This window comes from Ciona robusta, chromosome 4 (genome assembly GCF_009617815.1).
Source record: "Ciona robusta chromosome 4, ASM961781v2".
Classification (NCBI taxonomy): domain Eukaryota; kingdom Metazoa; phylum Chordata; class Ascidiacea; order Phlebobranchia; family Cionidae; genus Ciona; species Ciona robusta.
Genome location: NC_143238.1, coordinates 4,082,279 through 4,100,179, shown reverse-complemented (window position 1 = coordinate 4,100,179; position 17,901 = coordinate 4,082,279). Strand labels below are relative to the sequence as shown.

At 34.7% G+C, this 17,901-nt stretch overlaps 2 protein-coding genes across 5 annotated transcripts; one reads left to right on the top strand and one right to left on the bottom strand.

Annotated features, from left to right (window-relative positions):
• Positions 1–1,023: 1,023 nt before the first annotated feature.
• LOC149736813 (ciliated left-right organizer metallopeptidase-like) lies at positions 1,024–17,513 on the bottom strand. 4 transcript variants are annotated; one of them, XM_089877204.1, is made up of 21 exons: positions 17,011–17,513; positions 16,186–16,939; positions 15,285–15,378; positions 15,078–15,132; positions 14,250–14,396; positions 13,808–13,930; positions 12,684–12,767; positions 12,314–12,466; positions 11,859–11,942; positions 11,209–11,384; positions 10,927–11,052; positions 10,247–10,337; positions 9,598–9,757; positions 9,273–9,335; positions 8,737–8,893; positions 8,166–8,366; positions 6,657–7,886; positions 6,237–6,393; positions 4,961–5,621; positions 3,676–4,854; positions 1,024–1,777 (listed from the first exon to the last, which is right to left on the bottom strand). In XM_089877204.1, the coding sequence occupies exons 2-17, from the start codon at positions 16,814–16,816 to the stop codon at positions 7,571–7,573; spliced, it is 2,661 nt and encodes an 886-aa protein (XP_089733330.1). In that variant the 5' UTR covers positions 16,817–16,939; positions 17,011–17,513; the 3' UTR covers positions 1,024–1,777; positions 3,676–4,854; positions 4,961–5,621; positions 6,237–6,393; positions 6,657–7,570. The 4 variants fall into 4 exon arrangements, with proteins under 4 accessions (XP_089733330.1, XP_089733331.1, XP_089733329.1 ...); XM_089877205.1 differs by having other exon boundaries at positions 1,024–3,997; positions 4,399–4,854; XM_089877203.1 differs by having other exon boundaries at positions 1,024–4,854.
• On the top strand, positions 1,612–5,886 carry LOC149736814 (uncharacterized). Its single transcript, XM_089877202.1, has 16 exons — positions 1,612–1,829; positions 2,096–2,321; positions 2,384–2,488; positions 2,547–2,613; positions 2,751–2,859; positions 2,987–3,036; positions 3,096–3,242; positions 3,303–3,397; positions 3,454–4,009; positions 4,066–4,191; positions 4,243–4,299; positions 4,426–4,602; positions 4,659–4,922; positions 4,991–5,091; positions 5,167–5,343; positions 5,395–5,886. Exons 1-16 carry the CDS (start codon positions 1,612–1,614, stop codon positions 5,623–5,625), a joined length of 2,706 nt encoding a protein of 901 aa, XP_089733328.1. The 3' UTR covers positions 5,626–5,886.
• Positions 17,514–17,901: the final 388 nt, after the last annotated feature.

Here is a 17,901-nt window from a genome sequence, read left to right as displayed (position 1 = left end):
GGGAGTTCTAGTATGAAAAACCGGGTTCGTATACTTTATTGATTCCGTTCAACAAGCCCGTTTTAACGAATTGTTTTTATCATTTTTTTTATAACACATGCCTTGTTTGATAAACTGTAGCTTACAGGTTTGCAAACTTAAGTAAACTTTGTGGCTCCACATAACAAGTTTACGCAGGAACTATTATGGCAGAATACATTTCAATCTAACATTATTCATGCAACATAAGTTTGTAATAAGCAGTGATGCATTTAAAGTTTATTTGACAAAAATTTAAAGCCCCTAATTGCATTTTAGCGTGACCCAACCATTTTCGGTAAAATCTCGGAGCGGCTTATCCAACAAACATGGGCGTTTACCAAAATGCAAATTCTGCGTTACTATAAACACAATCACCAACCATCCCCAATCCCAAGCAAATTTGCGACTGGTTTAACGTTGAATGTTCTGTATCGTGCAACACATTCAATTCCGCATTGGTATTTATTAACTTATCCGCAAAGGCAAAAGATAAGCATGACTTTCTGCTTTGTTAAATGTTTACCGTACAAGTTCGGAGTGAAATCTTTTCTTCTCTTGCTTCAGTTACTAAACAAAACCGAAGAGAAAGAACATAGGCAAATTGAGAAGAAATTGTTTTTATAGCCCACCCTTTAAGCGTTGGAGGAAATTTCTCTGTTTTATTTTCTATTATGCCAGTGCCGCTTTTAGCTGAGCTTGGATAAGCTGTAAATCTAACATGGGTGAGAAAAATTAACACGTTAAAAGTTAGTTTCTGTATAGCAAGGTAGGAGAAGATGAAACACCTATACAGCACATAATATCCAAATAAAGTCGCGTTTTAAACAATTAACAACAGTATATATAGTAGTGTGGGGGAACATGGTACACCTTTAGCACATGAATGAATGAATGAATGTAACTTACTTTATCCTCGCGTGGCCGGAAAACGACAGTCGTTATAACACGGGTGTGCACCTCGCGCCAGCTTACGAGTTACCATGTTTGTTACTTTGTAGGTGATTATTTTTTTTGGATTTTTTTCTCATTTTTATGTATGGCTGATAATTTGGACAACCCATTAGTGACCACTGGGTTGGAGCAATTGCCGTTAAGTGTCTTGCTCAAGGACACATACGCCCACAATGGTAGCAGCGACGAGCCTTGAATCCATTACCTCTGGGTTAGAGGCAGGCGCGCTAACCACTACGCCACGGCGCCGGACTAATAATATCTAAATATCATAATATCCAAATATCCTGATCGTTTTTTAAACAATGAACTACGGTCTATGGGAGTAGTAAGGGTATAGTTTTATAATTCTTTGGTTGTTTTTTTTGTATACTAATAAATGGGACAAGAAAATATAGGTAAACGGTGTCCCATCTTCCCCCACCCTACTATATATGGAAGTCGTGGGGATATATGGTTTTTATTTCTTTAAATATTTTTTGTTTATTTCCACTTTCCAAATGACACGAGAAATAAAATGAAAAAGTGTCACATCTTCCCCCACATTAATATATATGTAAACAAATAAAAAATAGAAAAATTATACAGGAAACCATTTGCATATATAGTGTATACTAAAAGCGAACTTGAAATAAAAGCATGGAGGAAACCCGATCTGCAGAAACAGAAGAGATTGTAAAAAAAGATACAATTGATGAAATACCGATACTTCAAAATGATCAGTTAATACAGTTAAAAGTAATTGGGAGCGGTGGTTTTGGGGAAGTCTTACTTTGCTGTTATCGGAAGGATGGAAATCAGATGCCTGCAAAATATGTGGTGAAGAAGCAATTACTACGGGGTGGATTGCGCACTCGGTAAATTTACATTTAAAAATCCAATCCATTTAGCTGTATTTTTATGAAAATAAATATAGTGGAGTGGGGGAAGATGGAACACCTTTAGCACGTAATATCCAAGTGTCCTGATCGTGTTTTAAACAATTAGGAACGGTCTATTATATGAGTCATGGGGATACGGTTTAATAATTCTTTGAATGTTCTTTACTTACTACTAAATTCTACAAGAAAGTAGAAGGAAAAAGTGTTCCATCTTCCCCCACCATACTATAAACGTTTTTCAGGGACTACAAATACTTGAAAAATGAAGCTAAAATTTTATGGCGTTTGGAATCTCCGTTTGTAATCAAAATGGAAGGATTGAGTTTCAGCAACAATCAGTTTTCCATTGTGGTTGAGTATGCTGAAAACGGCTCTTGTGCCGACTTCTTTCGAAGATTGTTTTACGATCGCGAAAATAAGGATTTGGTGTCAGCATTATGGCCGCTTAAAACAAGAATTGCGTATCAGGTAATATTATGTCATACTTCTGATTATTAGCACGTTTTAATTTGCTTAATGTTATTATACAGGTGATAAACGGGATGGCATATTTGCATGGTGTACAACCACGAAGAATACTTCACCTTGATCTCAAATCACAAAATGTTCTTTTAGATCAAGATTTAAACGTGAAGGTATTTTTCACAGTGCATTTTTATATCCTTAAATATGCAAATCAACATGCATTTTCAGTTGTGCGATTTTGGTCTCTCACAAATGCACACGTTGTCAGTTTTAAGCAGAGCGTCGACTTTTACAGGTGAGTTTCCAATATGGCCTGCTGTTTCAACCGCCACGTTCAAATAGAACCGAAGTATTAAAATTGATTCCACGCAAAGTAAATCGACCCCATCCCACTTCGCAAACCTCGTTAAACCAAAGAAATTTTGTTTACAGCGAAAGATGGGGAAAACAACGGCGGTATAAGAGGAACATATAGTCATATCGCACCGGAATGTTTCAAAAATCCAAACCTAAAACCGACTGTTAAATCCGATTCATACAGGTAAATTCATTCATACAGTAACTAGTTACTAAAAGTTATATGAGTGTTTTGACCATTAACGATTTACACTTTGACGCATTATACTACCGTATTAAGTTCATATTCATTATAAAATTATTCTGAACAGCTTTGGGATTTTTGTATGGGAGCTTCTGACAAACAAGCAGCCTTACCAATGTAAGTTAAATGTTTATAACATAGTTTCTCAAAGAAAACACTGTATATTGTTGCATTAGATGCTGAACCGATTGCGATAATACAAGCAGTATGCGCTGGAACACGTCCAGACCAACGCTTGATCCCAAGCTCTGCCCCAAAGTTGATGTTGCAGATTATGGACCAATGTTATCACGTTAATCCAAGCGACCGACCGTCGTTTAAAGGTTAATATCTTATACTGCTGACAATATATCTACAATAACGCGAAACTACGTTGGTTTCAGACATGATGAAGTTGTACATTGATGATTATAAGACTTATTGGTTGCCCTGTGTGAATGCAGCTGTAACTAAAGCGTTATTTGAAAATCGGTTGCAGGTAAACAGCCCTAGCTACCGATACAGAAATTGATTTAATCTGCTCTGTCTTCACAGTGTAGTGCTGCTACGGGTGAAACACCAGGCTCGAGCGAGATTGAGATTTCCGATACGGAATCATTACGTAATATGCAAATTGCTAACATCATGCGCTCTACTACGAATGAAAGAACAAGCAAATGGCTGCAGCTTGAGAGCTTGAGCTCGGGTTATACTTCTGAAGATAAAAACAGCAAAGCAACACGTCTCGAATTTTCACCAGGAAATGGAACAACTTACCCGAAAGTACTTCTGGATTCAGATAGCGGAGTTTCAGACGTACCCACCAACAATGAGTCCCACGAGCTGGTGAATGGACAACCGAATGTAAAACAAAGCGACGAAGCACAGTCGGAAAGATACTCCACAGAAAGACGTAACTACACATTCACAAGCATTGAGTCGCTCCTTGGACGACAACCCGCGCCCGCCAGCACCAGTAACGCACCGCACCGTAATCTTGGTACAGTACAAGAAGGGCATGAAAGGTGTCCTATTGTGCGCGCTGATACGGAAACAGACGAAGACGATCTAAATAATTTGCTTCCCTTGCGAGTTGTACCTGGAAGGAAAGGTGAGGGGGACGTTTATAACTCCTTGGTTGTTTGTTATACAAAATTGATTCTTCAGGTATTTGCTGCAAACTTGGAAAAGCGGCGAAAATAATTTTGATCGTAATTGCTGTTACAATATTCCTTGGCGTTGGTGCTTTTCTTGTTGTTCTATATACTCAGAACGAGGGTTCAAATTTGATGGGTAAGCAATTGATACGTATATTTGTATTGGAATAACTTTACCCATTTCCAGATAAACATTCGCTATATGAGGTATCTGGCAACTGGACAACAAACCAAACATCAATGGGTAAAGTATATGGGACCTTTAATATTAACTTCTTATGTGTAAGAGACAATGTATTTATACGATTATAAATTTAACATACAACCAATTTCTGGACTTAACTGGCTAATAACGAATACCTTTCAACAGAATGCCCACCATTAAAAGTAAACAAAAACAGCAGAAGCGAATGCCAACTATCTAAGTATAACTTGTTGAAATGCACATTTTTCTGCAACGATGGTTTTGAAATGAGTGGAAGAAAAGAAACAACTTGTCAACCTACAGGACAGTGGACAAATCCTGCGCCATTGTGTTTAAGTGAAGGTTAGTATAAAAATTTATGTTTAGAGCTACTGACGTGATGATCTGTTTTCTTACAGTGGTATTAAGCACACCAAAACAAGCAGATCTTCAGATAGCCACAACAGAAACAGTCCCGATACAGTATTGTCCTTTGCCAAACAGTAGCCAGGTTGTTAGTCTTCAATGCGATCTACCAAAATTACACAATGAGGCATACCGTGTTGGCTCAACTTGTTCCCTTGTTTGCTCTGGAGGTTATAAACCAGCCTCATCCTATGTGTCAAGTGCAACATGCCAAGCAAGCGGGAAATGGAGTCGACCGTTCGGAGAATGCAAAAAATGTAAGTATGCGTAACAAAATTCAGAAGTAGTTATAAACCTGGAAAAACTGGTATGTTGTATTGAACAGATTGCCCGCATGATCAAGTCCCCAGTGATTTGAAGATGGTTACCTGCACCGATCAGGATTTTGTTCGTAGCGTTTGTACATACGACTGCAGGAACTCAAAAGTAAGTTAGCTAAAACAATCAACAAAATATTTTTGGAAATTAAACTTTGAACTGTTTAAATATTTGTATGCACAGCCCATTGGAAGAACCCGGCGTACATGTTTAGAAACGGGAGTGTGGGGTGGAGAGTCGTTTACCAGTTGCTCATGTCGTAATTGTTACGGTGGAAAATACTGTCAGACTGAATTAGGATGGAAAATAGCGAAAGCAGATCTTTACAATAAGTTAACAGGGGACAAGAAACCTGTAGAGGTAATAAGTTTACAGATATCTTTGTGACAGATTTTACAATCATTTTTATAGGTCAAATATGGAGATAAAGTTATAACTTGTGAAAGCGACTGCGACATATTATTCTTAAATTACGATTGTACGTGCAAAGACTCAAGCATTGTCAGGGATTTTACCTGCAACGATTACCTAAACCGAAAGCAAGCCTGTGCTCATGCTCTTGCACTACTTTTACGGAGTCTTGTGGTAGAAGGTGTCTACGAAGCTCCATGCGATCTTGGGGAATCTTATTCAGCTTGCTAGAAAAACATTTGCTGTGGTCATAGTGTGTAAAATCGACTAATGTAAGAACAGGTTGTATATATTATGTATAAAGTTATTTCAAACTTGCAGCAACTGTTAAATTCAAATAAGATGGTACCACTTTACTAATGTGGGTTCCAGTTGAATAAATAAGTGACAATCGTTTGATCATAAAGAAAGTTTAGCTGTGGGGTAAGACGGGACACCTTTAGCAGATATTATTTAAACTTCCTGATTGGTTTCTAAACAATTAACAACGGTCTATGGAAGTCGTGAGGATACAGTTTTATAATTCTTTGAATGTCTTTTGTTTACAACAAAACGTACAGAGAAAATGGAATGAAAATGTGTCCCATCTTCTCCCATATTACTATATATTTAATAGATGCTTATTCATATTCCTTTGCTAGCTTATTTTTAATTTACCACATTAATTAACACAAACACTAGGATTATTTTTGTTAAATAGGGAAACTTTTAAAGAAGACTAAAAAACACAAAGTATATTTTACTTATAAAGCCAATGAAACAACATTAAATCATAAATGTGACGATGTGAGTATTGTATATAGTTTTCTTAATAATAAAATAGACAAATACAATATTCATACCTTGTTTTCTTAAAACCTTGTTTTCATGGTTCAAAACATGCAATTAACACCAACCAGTGTTGTATAATTGGTTTGGGCAATGTTACTTCACCTGTAGATGCTGACAACCTGATATCATAGATACCTAAACATGTTTATGCTGGTGTACTTGAGGTGTCTGAAATAAAACAGTTTATTCATTTGGTATCCAGGTGATTAAAGAACAATAATCACATGCATGTGAGAGTCTGACGTGATAGTTTAGTTACCCCAACCTTTACAACAGGGTTGAGTGGGCGACGTTACACATTTTAGCAGTTGTACACCAAAACCAGCTTTTCCCCTGCTAAACATTTAAACAAAAGAACAGGCAGTATACTGCATTTTTAACGGCTTGTGTAATTTAAATAAAGAAAGTAAAATGACAGTTCTGTTGCTTACCATACTTCCCTTCTTCTTGTGGCACAAAAGTAAAATCCGAGGTAACAGAACTTGGACTAATCAACACTTGTTCTTCAAAATCAGACATCCTAATCTATATTGATGTCTAAAAACAACAGAAACACTCATCGTATACAGTTAGTTTCTGTAACATGGACAAAAACTTAGACAAAGCACGGACAAAACATGGTTAAAACATTTATCAATTTAATAAACGAGTTAAAACTTCCAGGTTACATTACCAGAAAGGAAAGCAACGAATCCGTGCAAAATATCGAACAGTTGACTTATGGGAACATATTACATCATAGTTTAAAAGGGAGAATTGAATTTTCCAAAATGACAGGGTAAATTGCTACACACCGGACAAAGCACAAAAGCTGGTCTGGTCAAACGATTGACACGTCATATTAGCCTAACTTAAACCACAATGAAACATGATTCGCTAATGTTTTTGAAAAAAAGCACCATATATGAATTGGAACATAGACTGCAGAACATGCAAGGTAAAATGAAAATAAAACACTTTTCGTTTGTCACTAACGGGAAGACGAGAAGCTTTGGTTTGTGTTGGTCAAAGTAAATATATAGTTGGTGAGACAAAGGAACAAGTCTATTTAGCAGCTAAGTTTGGCATCTAAGCAATTATGATTTGAGCGCAGTATATGAATGTAGGTGCTTATAAATAAAAGTGATCACAATGTTAAAAGCGATCGAAACAGAAATTGGGTAAAAATAACAATATAAAAAGAATGCACATATGAGGGATAGTTCATGTAAAAAATAGATCAGATTTTAAATAGTTTTACTCTCAACAGTAACTACAGCTAAGCATGTGTGTATACACTAGCTAGCATGCAAAAGCCAACAATAAAAAAATAAAAGCTATTTATTTTTAACATTACAAGTAACTTTTACACTGGGAACTGAATTGGACCCATGCTGCCACTCTCAGATCCTGTAGTAAACGAACCACGTGGGTTTGGTTGGTAAGCAACTTCTACACCAGAACCCATAGCAGGCCCCACTGCAGTTGCAACTTTACTTTTGAGATACAGTATCGTACCAACTGATGCAAAAACCACAGTACAAGTTACACCAACAGTAATAGCAGCTACAATGCCAGACTTCGGGGGTGTTTTTTGTTTAGTGTTTTGATTTCCAGTTGCAGATTCGTTGTTAGTAATAGTGTCCTGAACTTCATCATTGCAAACAGCCAAGGCAAATTTCCTGAAAACATAATTTACAATTGAATGATTTGAATTGAAAATAAAAAAATTACAGAAAAGACAGCTAGGGGTATAAAGTACTTGAGGAAATAAGCAAAACGCATGGCTGCTAAACCTACGATACAATATATATGTTCTCACAGTGGGTACTAATAAAAATTAAGATGTCATTTTTAAAGTTAAGACAAAATTTTTCAAATTAACATTTTTTGCAGAAAGATGGAGGAAAAAGTATTCTTCTGAGGTAACGAAAAAAAGTGAAATATATGTAAATCCTTACACTGATATTCCATTTGCAGTGATCTCTGTGCCTTCCACAGGAACAAAAAGTAATCTTTCAGTCACCATAGTTTTTAACCTTCTAACAGCTTCACTACAAGTGTTCTTAAACACCTTCTGTTTGTCACCTTCCTCAACTGGTTTTAACCGGAACGAGATCATGTTTGTACCGGTTCGAGACATTCCACCAGAAATTTCAGTCCTTTTAAAAAGTGCAGGTTCACACAAAATACATGAACATAAGGTAGGGTACTACCACTACTACAGTATAGATGAGTTTTAAAATAAAGGCCTGATTTTATAATAAAAAAAGTTATAAAGTAATTTAGTGGACTAACTGTTAATTAGTTAGTTAAGTTTAGTTAATTGTTATTTTTGTTGTTTTTTTTGCTGTTACTGAGTTTGAGAAATTACCGTTAAGTGTTTTGCCCAATGACACACATGTCCAGAATAGTAGCAGCGTTAAGCCTTGAGCCTATTATCCTGTAGTTATCAAGCAATCACTCTAACCACTAAGCTATGGCAGGTTACACAATATTTGATTTTCACCACAAACCCAATCTTTGACTTACCCGTTAGCCTTCACAAGTTTATTGACAACCTCCATGAATTCCTTGATAAAAGCAATGTATCTCGATTGTGGGGAAGTCCCAGCAGGCAGTGGAGAGTTGAGAAATATATTGAGGTTCGAAAACGAAACGTTGATTGTCGCGCATGGTTGAGTACCACCTAATAACAAAAAAATATTTAGAAATTGTACGAAAAATAAAATTGCAAAAGCATTTCTTAAATAAAGTTATTCAACAATAAAGTAATAAAAAAATATGGAGGGAAAAACAGTGATTTGTGATTCTATTTCTAGTCTTACAGGTTGGGCTACAAAATATAAGCATAAAGCATTGTTAAAATTAAATATTTAAAAGGTCATTGTAAGTAAGTAAGTGGCATGTATAGGTATAACCTAACTCTTGACGACAAGCTGTTTTAAAATCTTAAAGTTTCCCCAGCTTACTATTCAGTTTTCAAAATGTTAAAACACAGGTATAAAAACAGCTTGATAGAAAAGCTTTATTGGATTTAATTGGTTACAAATATATGGATCACTTACTTTTAGCACTTGTTTTAATATTAGGATTGCACATCAGCCGAACTTCAGGACATCTTATTGAACCTAAGAAAGTTGTTTTAACGTTGAATTATAGGCAGGTGTAAAAGCATTAATAACAAAACAAAAAAAACATATTTTTTATGCAATAAAAATAAACAAAATTTAAACCTTTTCTAAAGTTAAAAAATCAATTTTTAAATGAATTTTAAATATTCTTTTTTTATTTAAAATTAAAGCATTTTTAACTTTTTTTTAAACAAAACTATTTTTCAAAAATTTCACAAATAAACTATTTTTAAAATTACAAAATGTATCTTTAACCTACCATCATAATCCGGTATTCTGACAATTTTCCTGCTTGGACAAACAAACCAGTTTGAACCCCTCACTCTGATCTCGAGTGTCTTGGTGTTGTTGCATCGATGCTCGTAACATCTTCCTTCTTCAGGGATGCTTCTCCTTGAGATGGAGTGGGATGTGGGAGGCTGAGGAAAACGAACATCATTTTATAAAAAAAAGTAAGTAAAAGCAAAAGTCTAAAATGAAAAAAAAGTAAGTAAAAGCAAAAGTCTAAAGAAAAAATGGTTAAAAGCAAAAATCTAAAATGAAAAAAAAGTAATTAAAAGCAAAAATCTAAAATGAAAAAAGTAATTAAAACAAAAGCCCAAAATGAATCTAATTTTCATGATAAACTAGTTTTATTTTTTTTTTTTGAGACAAAGAAATATCTGTGCAAAATTTTCTTATAAGCCCAACTGTGATTTGAAACAGGTTGTTAAACTTTGTGACGCTCCCCACTTGACGATATTAAACAAAGAACCCTCACTACTTTGTGGCAAACTAGATGAGCCAAATTCATAGCATAAGTGATAGTGAAACAAAACGAATTTTCCTTTCCCTTTTTTACACACACATACTATGAAAGTGGGCATGATAAAACAACAACACTAAACTCAAAAGTAAATTGAACTTACATCTGGGTTTGGTTTTGAAAGATTTGAGATAAAACATCGACTGTTGATGGTGTAAACCTCACCTTTCTGCTCCAATTCCTCAGCACTTGTGCTGTGGTGAAAAGGTCAAGTTAAAAAGGTATAACATCCAGAACTTTTTCTTTCTAGAACACATTGTCTAACTAGTCAAGCCTTGGCAGAAGAGGGACCCACACAAAATTTACCATGGCCTTTTTTTTAGTGAGGTATATGCTGCTGTTGGGAGGGGTATTACTATTAACGCAGGCAGATCAAAGTATTCTGAAAATTTATTGTCAAGTTGATTTTCATCAGGTAACAAACCTGATAATAATTAGGGCCAAAAAATAGGACGATGAATTGATTATAAACTGGCAGAAGAGCGGTATTTTTCCTAATTCAGGTTAGACTTTATATAGAGTAGGGTGGCAGAAAATGGGACACTTTTAGCACATAATAACCAAGTGTCCTGATCGTGTTTTAAATAATTAACAACAGTCTATGGGAGTCATTAGGATATAGTTTTATGTTTCTAGGAATGTTCTTTGTTTACTACTAAACGGAACGAGAAAATAGAATGAAAAAGGCGTCCTATCTTCCCCGACCCCATTGTATATATTATTATTGAAGCAAGGTTTAACTCTCAACGTTATCCACAAACAAAACAAACACTAGGTGCTCACCTATCAAGAGGATCCTGCCAACATTCACTACCTTTGGTTGCTTTATACATTTTGCAGGAATCTAAGAAACTGTTTGTTTCACAGACTCCCTTGTCAAGATGAAGGTAGTGACAGCCATTTACAACACTGAAAAATTGAAAGAAAAGAAACTAAAATTTCTGCCAAAAAATATTAATTATTAAAATAACAGTTCAAAAATTAAAAAAACTTTTTTTTCTATATGTATATATTATATATATTATTTTTCTAAAAACAGTTTTAAAATTTTAAAGTTGTACTTACTCTGATGCAGTGCAGAAGAAGGGTGAATCTCCATTTCTGCAGCTGGTAGTAGACCCAAACTGACAGCCAGCATTCTTGCCCCAGAACAATTGTCCTGCTTGGGACATATTTACTCTGTACCAGCCGGTATCAATGAACACGGATAAAGTAATTCGGTCGATCACAGTAAGATGAGACTGTAATAGGAACAAACATGATGTATTTAAACTTTGGAAGCATTTAAGTAAGTGAAAATGAGTCATATCCAGTAGTTACATAAAGACTTTAAGGGAGAATTTTGTTCTATATGATTAAGGTCCTAACCTAAGAGTAGGTACACCATAGGGCCTGGGATTTAGGGCAGAGTTGGTCCATTGCCACCCAAAACTGAATCATAGTGGGATGAAGTGTGTTTGGCTTTTTATTTTTAAAAAGTAAATTTAATTCAGGTAGTATAGATTTTTTTAAATACACACTAACTTATTGCAAACAAAAAAATCAGTATAAATAAAAATTCTGAATTGTAAGGTATGCTACACGAAAAATTTATTACAACATTTTTATACCACTACTCCAGTAGCAGTTTTAATTTTTTTTAAATATATATTTATTATATCATATGTACTTTAAATACACCTGGCACTCCAAATCAAAGATTAATTTAAACTTACCAATCCTATTGATGATGTCATAATAGAAGGTTGGAGGTATCTTGAATCCCAATGTGAACTAACTGTCTTCACTTGTGACTGTGGCTGTGGGTATGTTTTCAATTAGTAATAAATATGTTTTACCATTACATAATATGTGAAATTGCTCTTCTCATCAAAAATGAATTTCGTTTTTTGGCAGAGTTTGACTGCCATTTGTGAGACATTTGCAGGGAAGTGTTGGTAAAATAAAATTTCTGTATGTACGTATGTTACCAGGAGAGCAATTTTAAGTTTTATGTTATTATTGGTAGCACAGATGCAGGTTAACTGTTTCATAAAGGCAAACCAAATAAAACAAAATGTCTGTTTGCTCTTTGTATATGAAAAAGCCATTATTTAAATGTAAAAAATTGTTAAAAAATAAGCACTTCTTTGTTATTGGAACAAAAATGAGATTTTAAAGTACTGCTTACCAATTGGTTTGTTACCAAGGGGCCCTTTATACGACTGCAGTTGAAATGTTGGTTGGATTCATCACTTACTGTAGGTGTGAGTATACGGAACAAATTATCCAGAAACCCAAAAACATTCTGACGATTCTCACATTCATATTGTGGCCCTGAGTTCTGAAATAAAACATACAACTAGTCCGAAATTTTGTTTTTTTTATACTTGTAATATGATACTAAAATAATTTTCATTATACCTACAAATATAAGCACCAAAAAAAAAGCGAAAAAAAATCATTAAAAGTTTGGGAAATAAACATTTTAGGCTACACTAAGTTTATAGTTAAAATGTATATAGATAGATTTAATAGTTCTAGAAATCGCTCCAACATACCTGTCTTACAACTCTACAGGTTTTAAATTTGTCAAACAATTTTTTGGAGAAGCCAAGGACATGAAACAACTCATGAAGAACTGACTGAAATATAGAAAAAAAAATTCAACTAAATTATTTAATATGGAAAGTTCTTAATTAAACTACAGTTTAAAGGCTCAGATAGGATAGCCATTTATGGTTAAGTCTGAAACTTTAGTAAATAAACAAGCAGGGAAGTTAAGACACCATGCATAGCCAGAGGTGTTGTTAGAAATAACTATATAGGGTGTGAGATGTGATTAGGTACAACATGGTTTAAAGTTTGGGAAGTCTTTAACTACATTGTGCTTGAAACAACAAACAGTGAAAGGAAAATTAGATTCTGGTGTTTCATATTTATAAACCTAACAGTAACATTCCATTATTGGTAACAAACATTTTGCGTGAGTGATGAGTAATAAAAATTGCGGTGTAAAGTTTGAGTGAAACAATATTTCACCGGTTGTTATATTATGTATAGGTGGTTTTAAACAATTTATTAGTATAGCAGGATGGGGAAAGATGGGGCACTTTTAGCACATATTATCTAAAAATCTTGATGGTGTTTTAAACCATTAACAATAGTTTATTAGAGTCGTGAAGATTCGGTTTTATAATTCTTTTAATGTTCTTTGTTTACTACCAAATGGGATAAGAAAGCAGAAGGGGAAGTCCCATTGTCCCATCTTCCCCCACTATACTATATAAATTTAAATAGCTGAGTATGCACAGTAGTTTTAGTGGTGAATGCTTAGTTACAACATGGAGGTAATGTTTCAACTTTCGAAACAGGGGTGACGTCATGTTTTAGCACCTTAGTTTTACTCCTAAAACAACATGTACCGTTTTGTTAAGTGTAACGAGCAGAGCCAGTACACTGTATGGAATGCACTCACCACATTAATCAATGAAGTTCCTAATGTTTGACAACTAACTATGAATGTAACTGCATTTTAGAAATGCCACACAAAACATGATTTCTATAGAAATATGACAAAACTTATTTCAAAATTTAACCACTTAGTAATAAAAAAAATTGCACATGGGTAAAAATAATTAAAGGGAACACACTTAAAATAAGAAAACAAAAAATGTTAACAAACCAGGTAAAATTGATCTTGATCAAAATTTGTTGACGACAAATAACGTGGACAAAAGTTTAGGAAACCAGACACTGGTCGGTTGAACTGGTCAGTCTGACAATATGTTGCATAAGCTACAACCTCCTGTGGTAAATACACATATAATGTTGTTAATATAGATATAAACGAACCAAACAGTATCACCAGGAACAGTTCAAAATTTTAAGTATTTTTATTAAACAATTAAAAAAACATTGGACCTTATGTAAAAAGTTTAAACCATAGGCAGCTCTGATGGTTTGTATGGTCCCTGACATTAAGAATAAAAGCCTAAAACAGGGGTGCTAAAAATACTATGTACTCCTGTTTTGAAAATGGGGGTAAAAATGGGGGTAATACCCTTTACATTATGCTTATGATTTAAGCAGTTAGTGTTAAATGTAAATTTAATATTTCCGCTTACACCATCGGAACATTTGACTGTGTCCTGCGAACGTACATACACAACAGTATCAGTGTTGGGAATTCCCCCACCATTACTAAAATGTTGGACAGGTTCTGTATTGTCGTTATTATATGTGCTGAAGCCTTGTAAATGGTCATCTGGTATCTGAAGACATATAAATGTTAAAACATGACAAAAATCATAAACCTCCAAAAACTGTCATAATTTATATAATGACAGTAATTATAAACAAATGTGTCAGGATATGTATTACAATAGCTATAAAGCTATGGATTTTTATTGAAACTAATTAATGAATAATATTACAGGCTAGTCAATACACATAATTTATACATATAGGACATACCATACAGAAAGAGAGTATAATAATGTTTTGTTTACTTGCTGGTGGGAAAGTTTAAACCACAGTGAGACAATGGTAGGGGAACAATTGTCTAAGCAGATTTTGTTGTTCTATGTTTATGTGGTTGGCATGACAACGCCAGCATATAGCAATAGAGAAGTCACGCTTCAATAAATACTGTTGTTTAGCACTTAGCAAACCATAGGAAATGAAAATTACCAAAGAAAATTTACCATATGGATATAAGATACTTTCATGTAAAATGTGATGTTTATTTTAATCCCAATTAGGTACAACAAAACTGACGACTCTAAATTCAAATTTTAGCACATAATTATTAATGACATTGTGGGTAAATGTTCTATCACGATTTTCCTCTGTAAATATTATCGATCTCTATTTGTATATAAGCAACAATTAGCCCATAACAGTATTATAAGTGACCAAATCACAACATGCCATTGAATTTATAATATTCGTACCTGGAAGTTATCGAGACATCTCTCCCCATTGTAACTTGGGTTTATCGAACCACATCTAAAAATAGAAATGTAAGTCATGACTTTTCCTTTCTAAAATTTGAAAAAATCGGTCAATTTTTTAGAGTCTAACAAAGTAACAAAGTAATATAAAAACTTTTCACCTTTAAAAAATTTAGGAGTCTAACACAGAAATTTAAAATTTCCTACCTTCCGTAATTAGGTGAAGAAGTATTCCAATGCACACCCGCACATAACTCATTATTATCTCTCGATAATAATAACGGACCTTGTACAGGAATTACTGCAACATAAATTACGGGATTAGTGATAAAAATTAATTAGACTTCACATATAGGCCTACACAAGTTTAAGATGTTATGTATATATACATATATGGTTGTTTTTTGTTTGTAACTGTTTTGAATTGTTGTTACGTGTCGTGAACTGTATCTAGGATTTAAGTGACGCAAAAGATTAACGCTGAAACCATGCACAACTGTAAACCTATGTAAATAGTTCCAGTTTCGGTGTCTGCGCTGTGGATACCGTTGCTACAACGAGTCAATCGTGCTTCATTAAGTAATCATAAGCGCTTTCAAGTTACGAGAAGTGTTATGGAGCAGATCACACTTGACGGTAAATAAAGAAGTGTTTTCTGTCTGCCCAACCAGCCAGACATTTCATGGGAAACTTAAAATGCATTAAAACTTGTACAGCTCGCTCGATTTTTCTGCAAATTTTTACTAATTTGAACTGTTGGATGCGGGTTGTGGTTGTTTTATTTGGCTGAGGAGAGATACAAGCAAACAACAGGGGATTTCGTAACTGTTATTTTTGCACTTGCTTCAAGTGGAGTAAAGTAGGGAGTTATTGAGAAACAATCCTGTGAGGATTTATGTGATCACATAGACACACCTATCAACACCCAACACTTATGTATAACACACCTAAAAAATTTCTCACGTCTGGACTTTTACTATATAAATATATTATATAGCCTATATATAATACATAGCATTATATAAACCATAAAACTGCCAAGTCGTCATATATAATGCATAAAAACAACAAAAATAGCATAGGCCAAAAATATTTCAAACACTTATACCTGAAAATAGTTTTCCAATTTGTTCCACAGCTCTTCTCAAAGCGGTGTCCAGTCTTTCAAACTCAGTAGTACCATTAATGTAAGTCAAATAACTGTGGTCATACCATACAGAAAGTCTCAGTGGTTTAAACATCTCAGCAACAGCATCACTCTCTTGAGTAATGCCATTATCAAAGTTGTTGTCGCTAACAGAACGTCTCTTTTTTTCAAAACTTTGCGTTCCTTCTGAAATATCCCTATCCGAAGTATAGTGTTTTCGCCCAACATTGCGTTTTTTTCTTTTCTTGTGTATAGTACGTTCATCTCCAACTGAATTTGTACTCGAAGAGCTGAATGACGTATAGTCATAGAAATATTGATAAGCAGGTTCAAAAGTGTTGTCCATGTTTAGTGGCTCCACTACAGCTGTAGTCAGTGGTGCTGCTGTAGTTGTTTCGGTCTCTGGTTTGGTCAACCGACGGTCATAAACTTGTGGACTTGGTTTGTGAGATGGGGCAGCCACACCATCGTGTATACACTTTGCATTTGTTTTGATTACATTTGGATTCCATACAAACATGCCCATGGCTATGAGCATCAGTGAATAAATGTTCAATTGATTTCTGGTATGAGGTCGTGAGCATCTTTTCATCTTCTGAGAATAAATATCTGCATTGTAGGTTGGCAAATGTGAACCAGTTGATCTTTAAACATGGCTTCATGCGCACAACAACTGCATCAAAGGAATATTTTCCTGGTTTGCATACAGATTAACCTGTTAAAACGAAACATAGTAAAGGTATTTTTAAAATCTTCTTGTAAATTGTTCATACAAAACTAACTCACCTATTCACCATAGACCATACCAATGACAATGACTAGGCATATTAATAAACTATGGAGAAATAGCTTTTCAGATTAAACACGGTATCTACTAATTGCAGATGTGACTTGCTATATAATGAAGTACTAACAAATAAGCTTCTCGCTGTTTCTAAGAACGTAATTTCGCTGAGACCATGTTCGAAGGTCACCACATGCAAATTATTCTGTGTGTCTACCAACTCATTACTATCCACATTTAAACGTGTTTAACGTATATTATCTGCCCCACAACTGACTGAAAATCCTTTTTACTCCGTACGCCAACATGAATAACTAGTTTTAACTGTGCCAGTACACCGGAAATGCCTTCAAGACTTAAGCCCCTGCTGTAAAGTTATAACCTTTCAATATATATGCACGACAACTTGAGAATGGTGATTCGGTTAGATTAATTGGTGCAAACATACAATTTTCTGCGCCACACACCGTTAATTGACTGCCATTTAATAACCCACAAGCCAAGAGAGTCATCGTGTACACGTCCGTGCCACCGCTACAGGCAATAATCGGAACTGCGGGCGGCTCTTCTCTGTAATCGAGAAAGTCGGCACGCATCTCTCCCAGTTTAATTAAACTACTCAGTGTCGACGTCTAGCGGCGGGGAAAATAATTAAAACTGTTGGTCAATCCATAGTGGTTAACTGCGAAACATAATGTAATTTGAAGTAATTTTGAACTAAAGTGCATATTTGTTGGACCAAATGAACCGTTAAAGATTTGGTAGACTTTAGATCAATTCCAAAAAAAATTGGCGTAGCAAATGGTCGCGATTTTCCTACAACATATATCCAACTGCCTGATACAATAATCACAGCTTTTTATGTAGAACAACACATTTTATAGGTGTTTGGT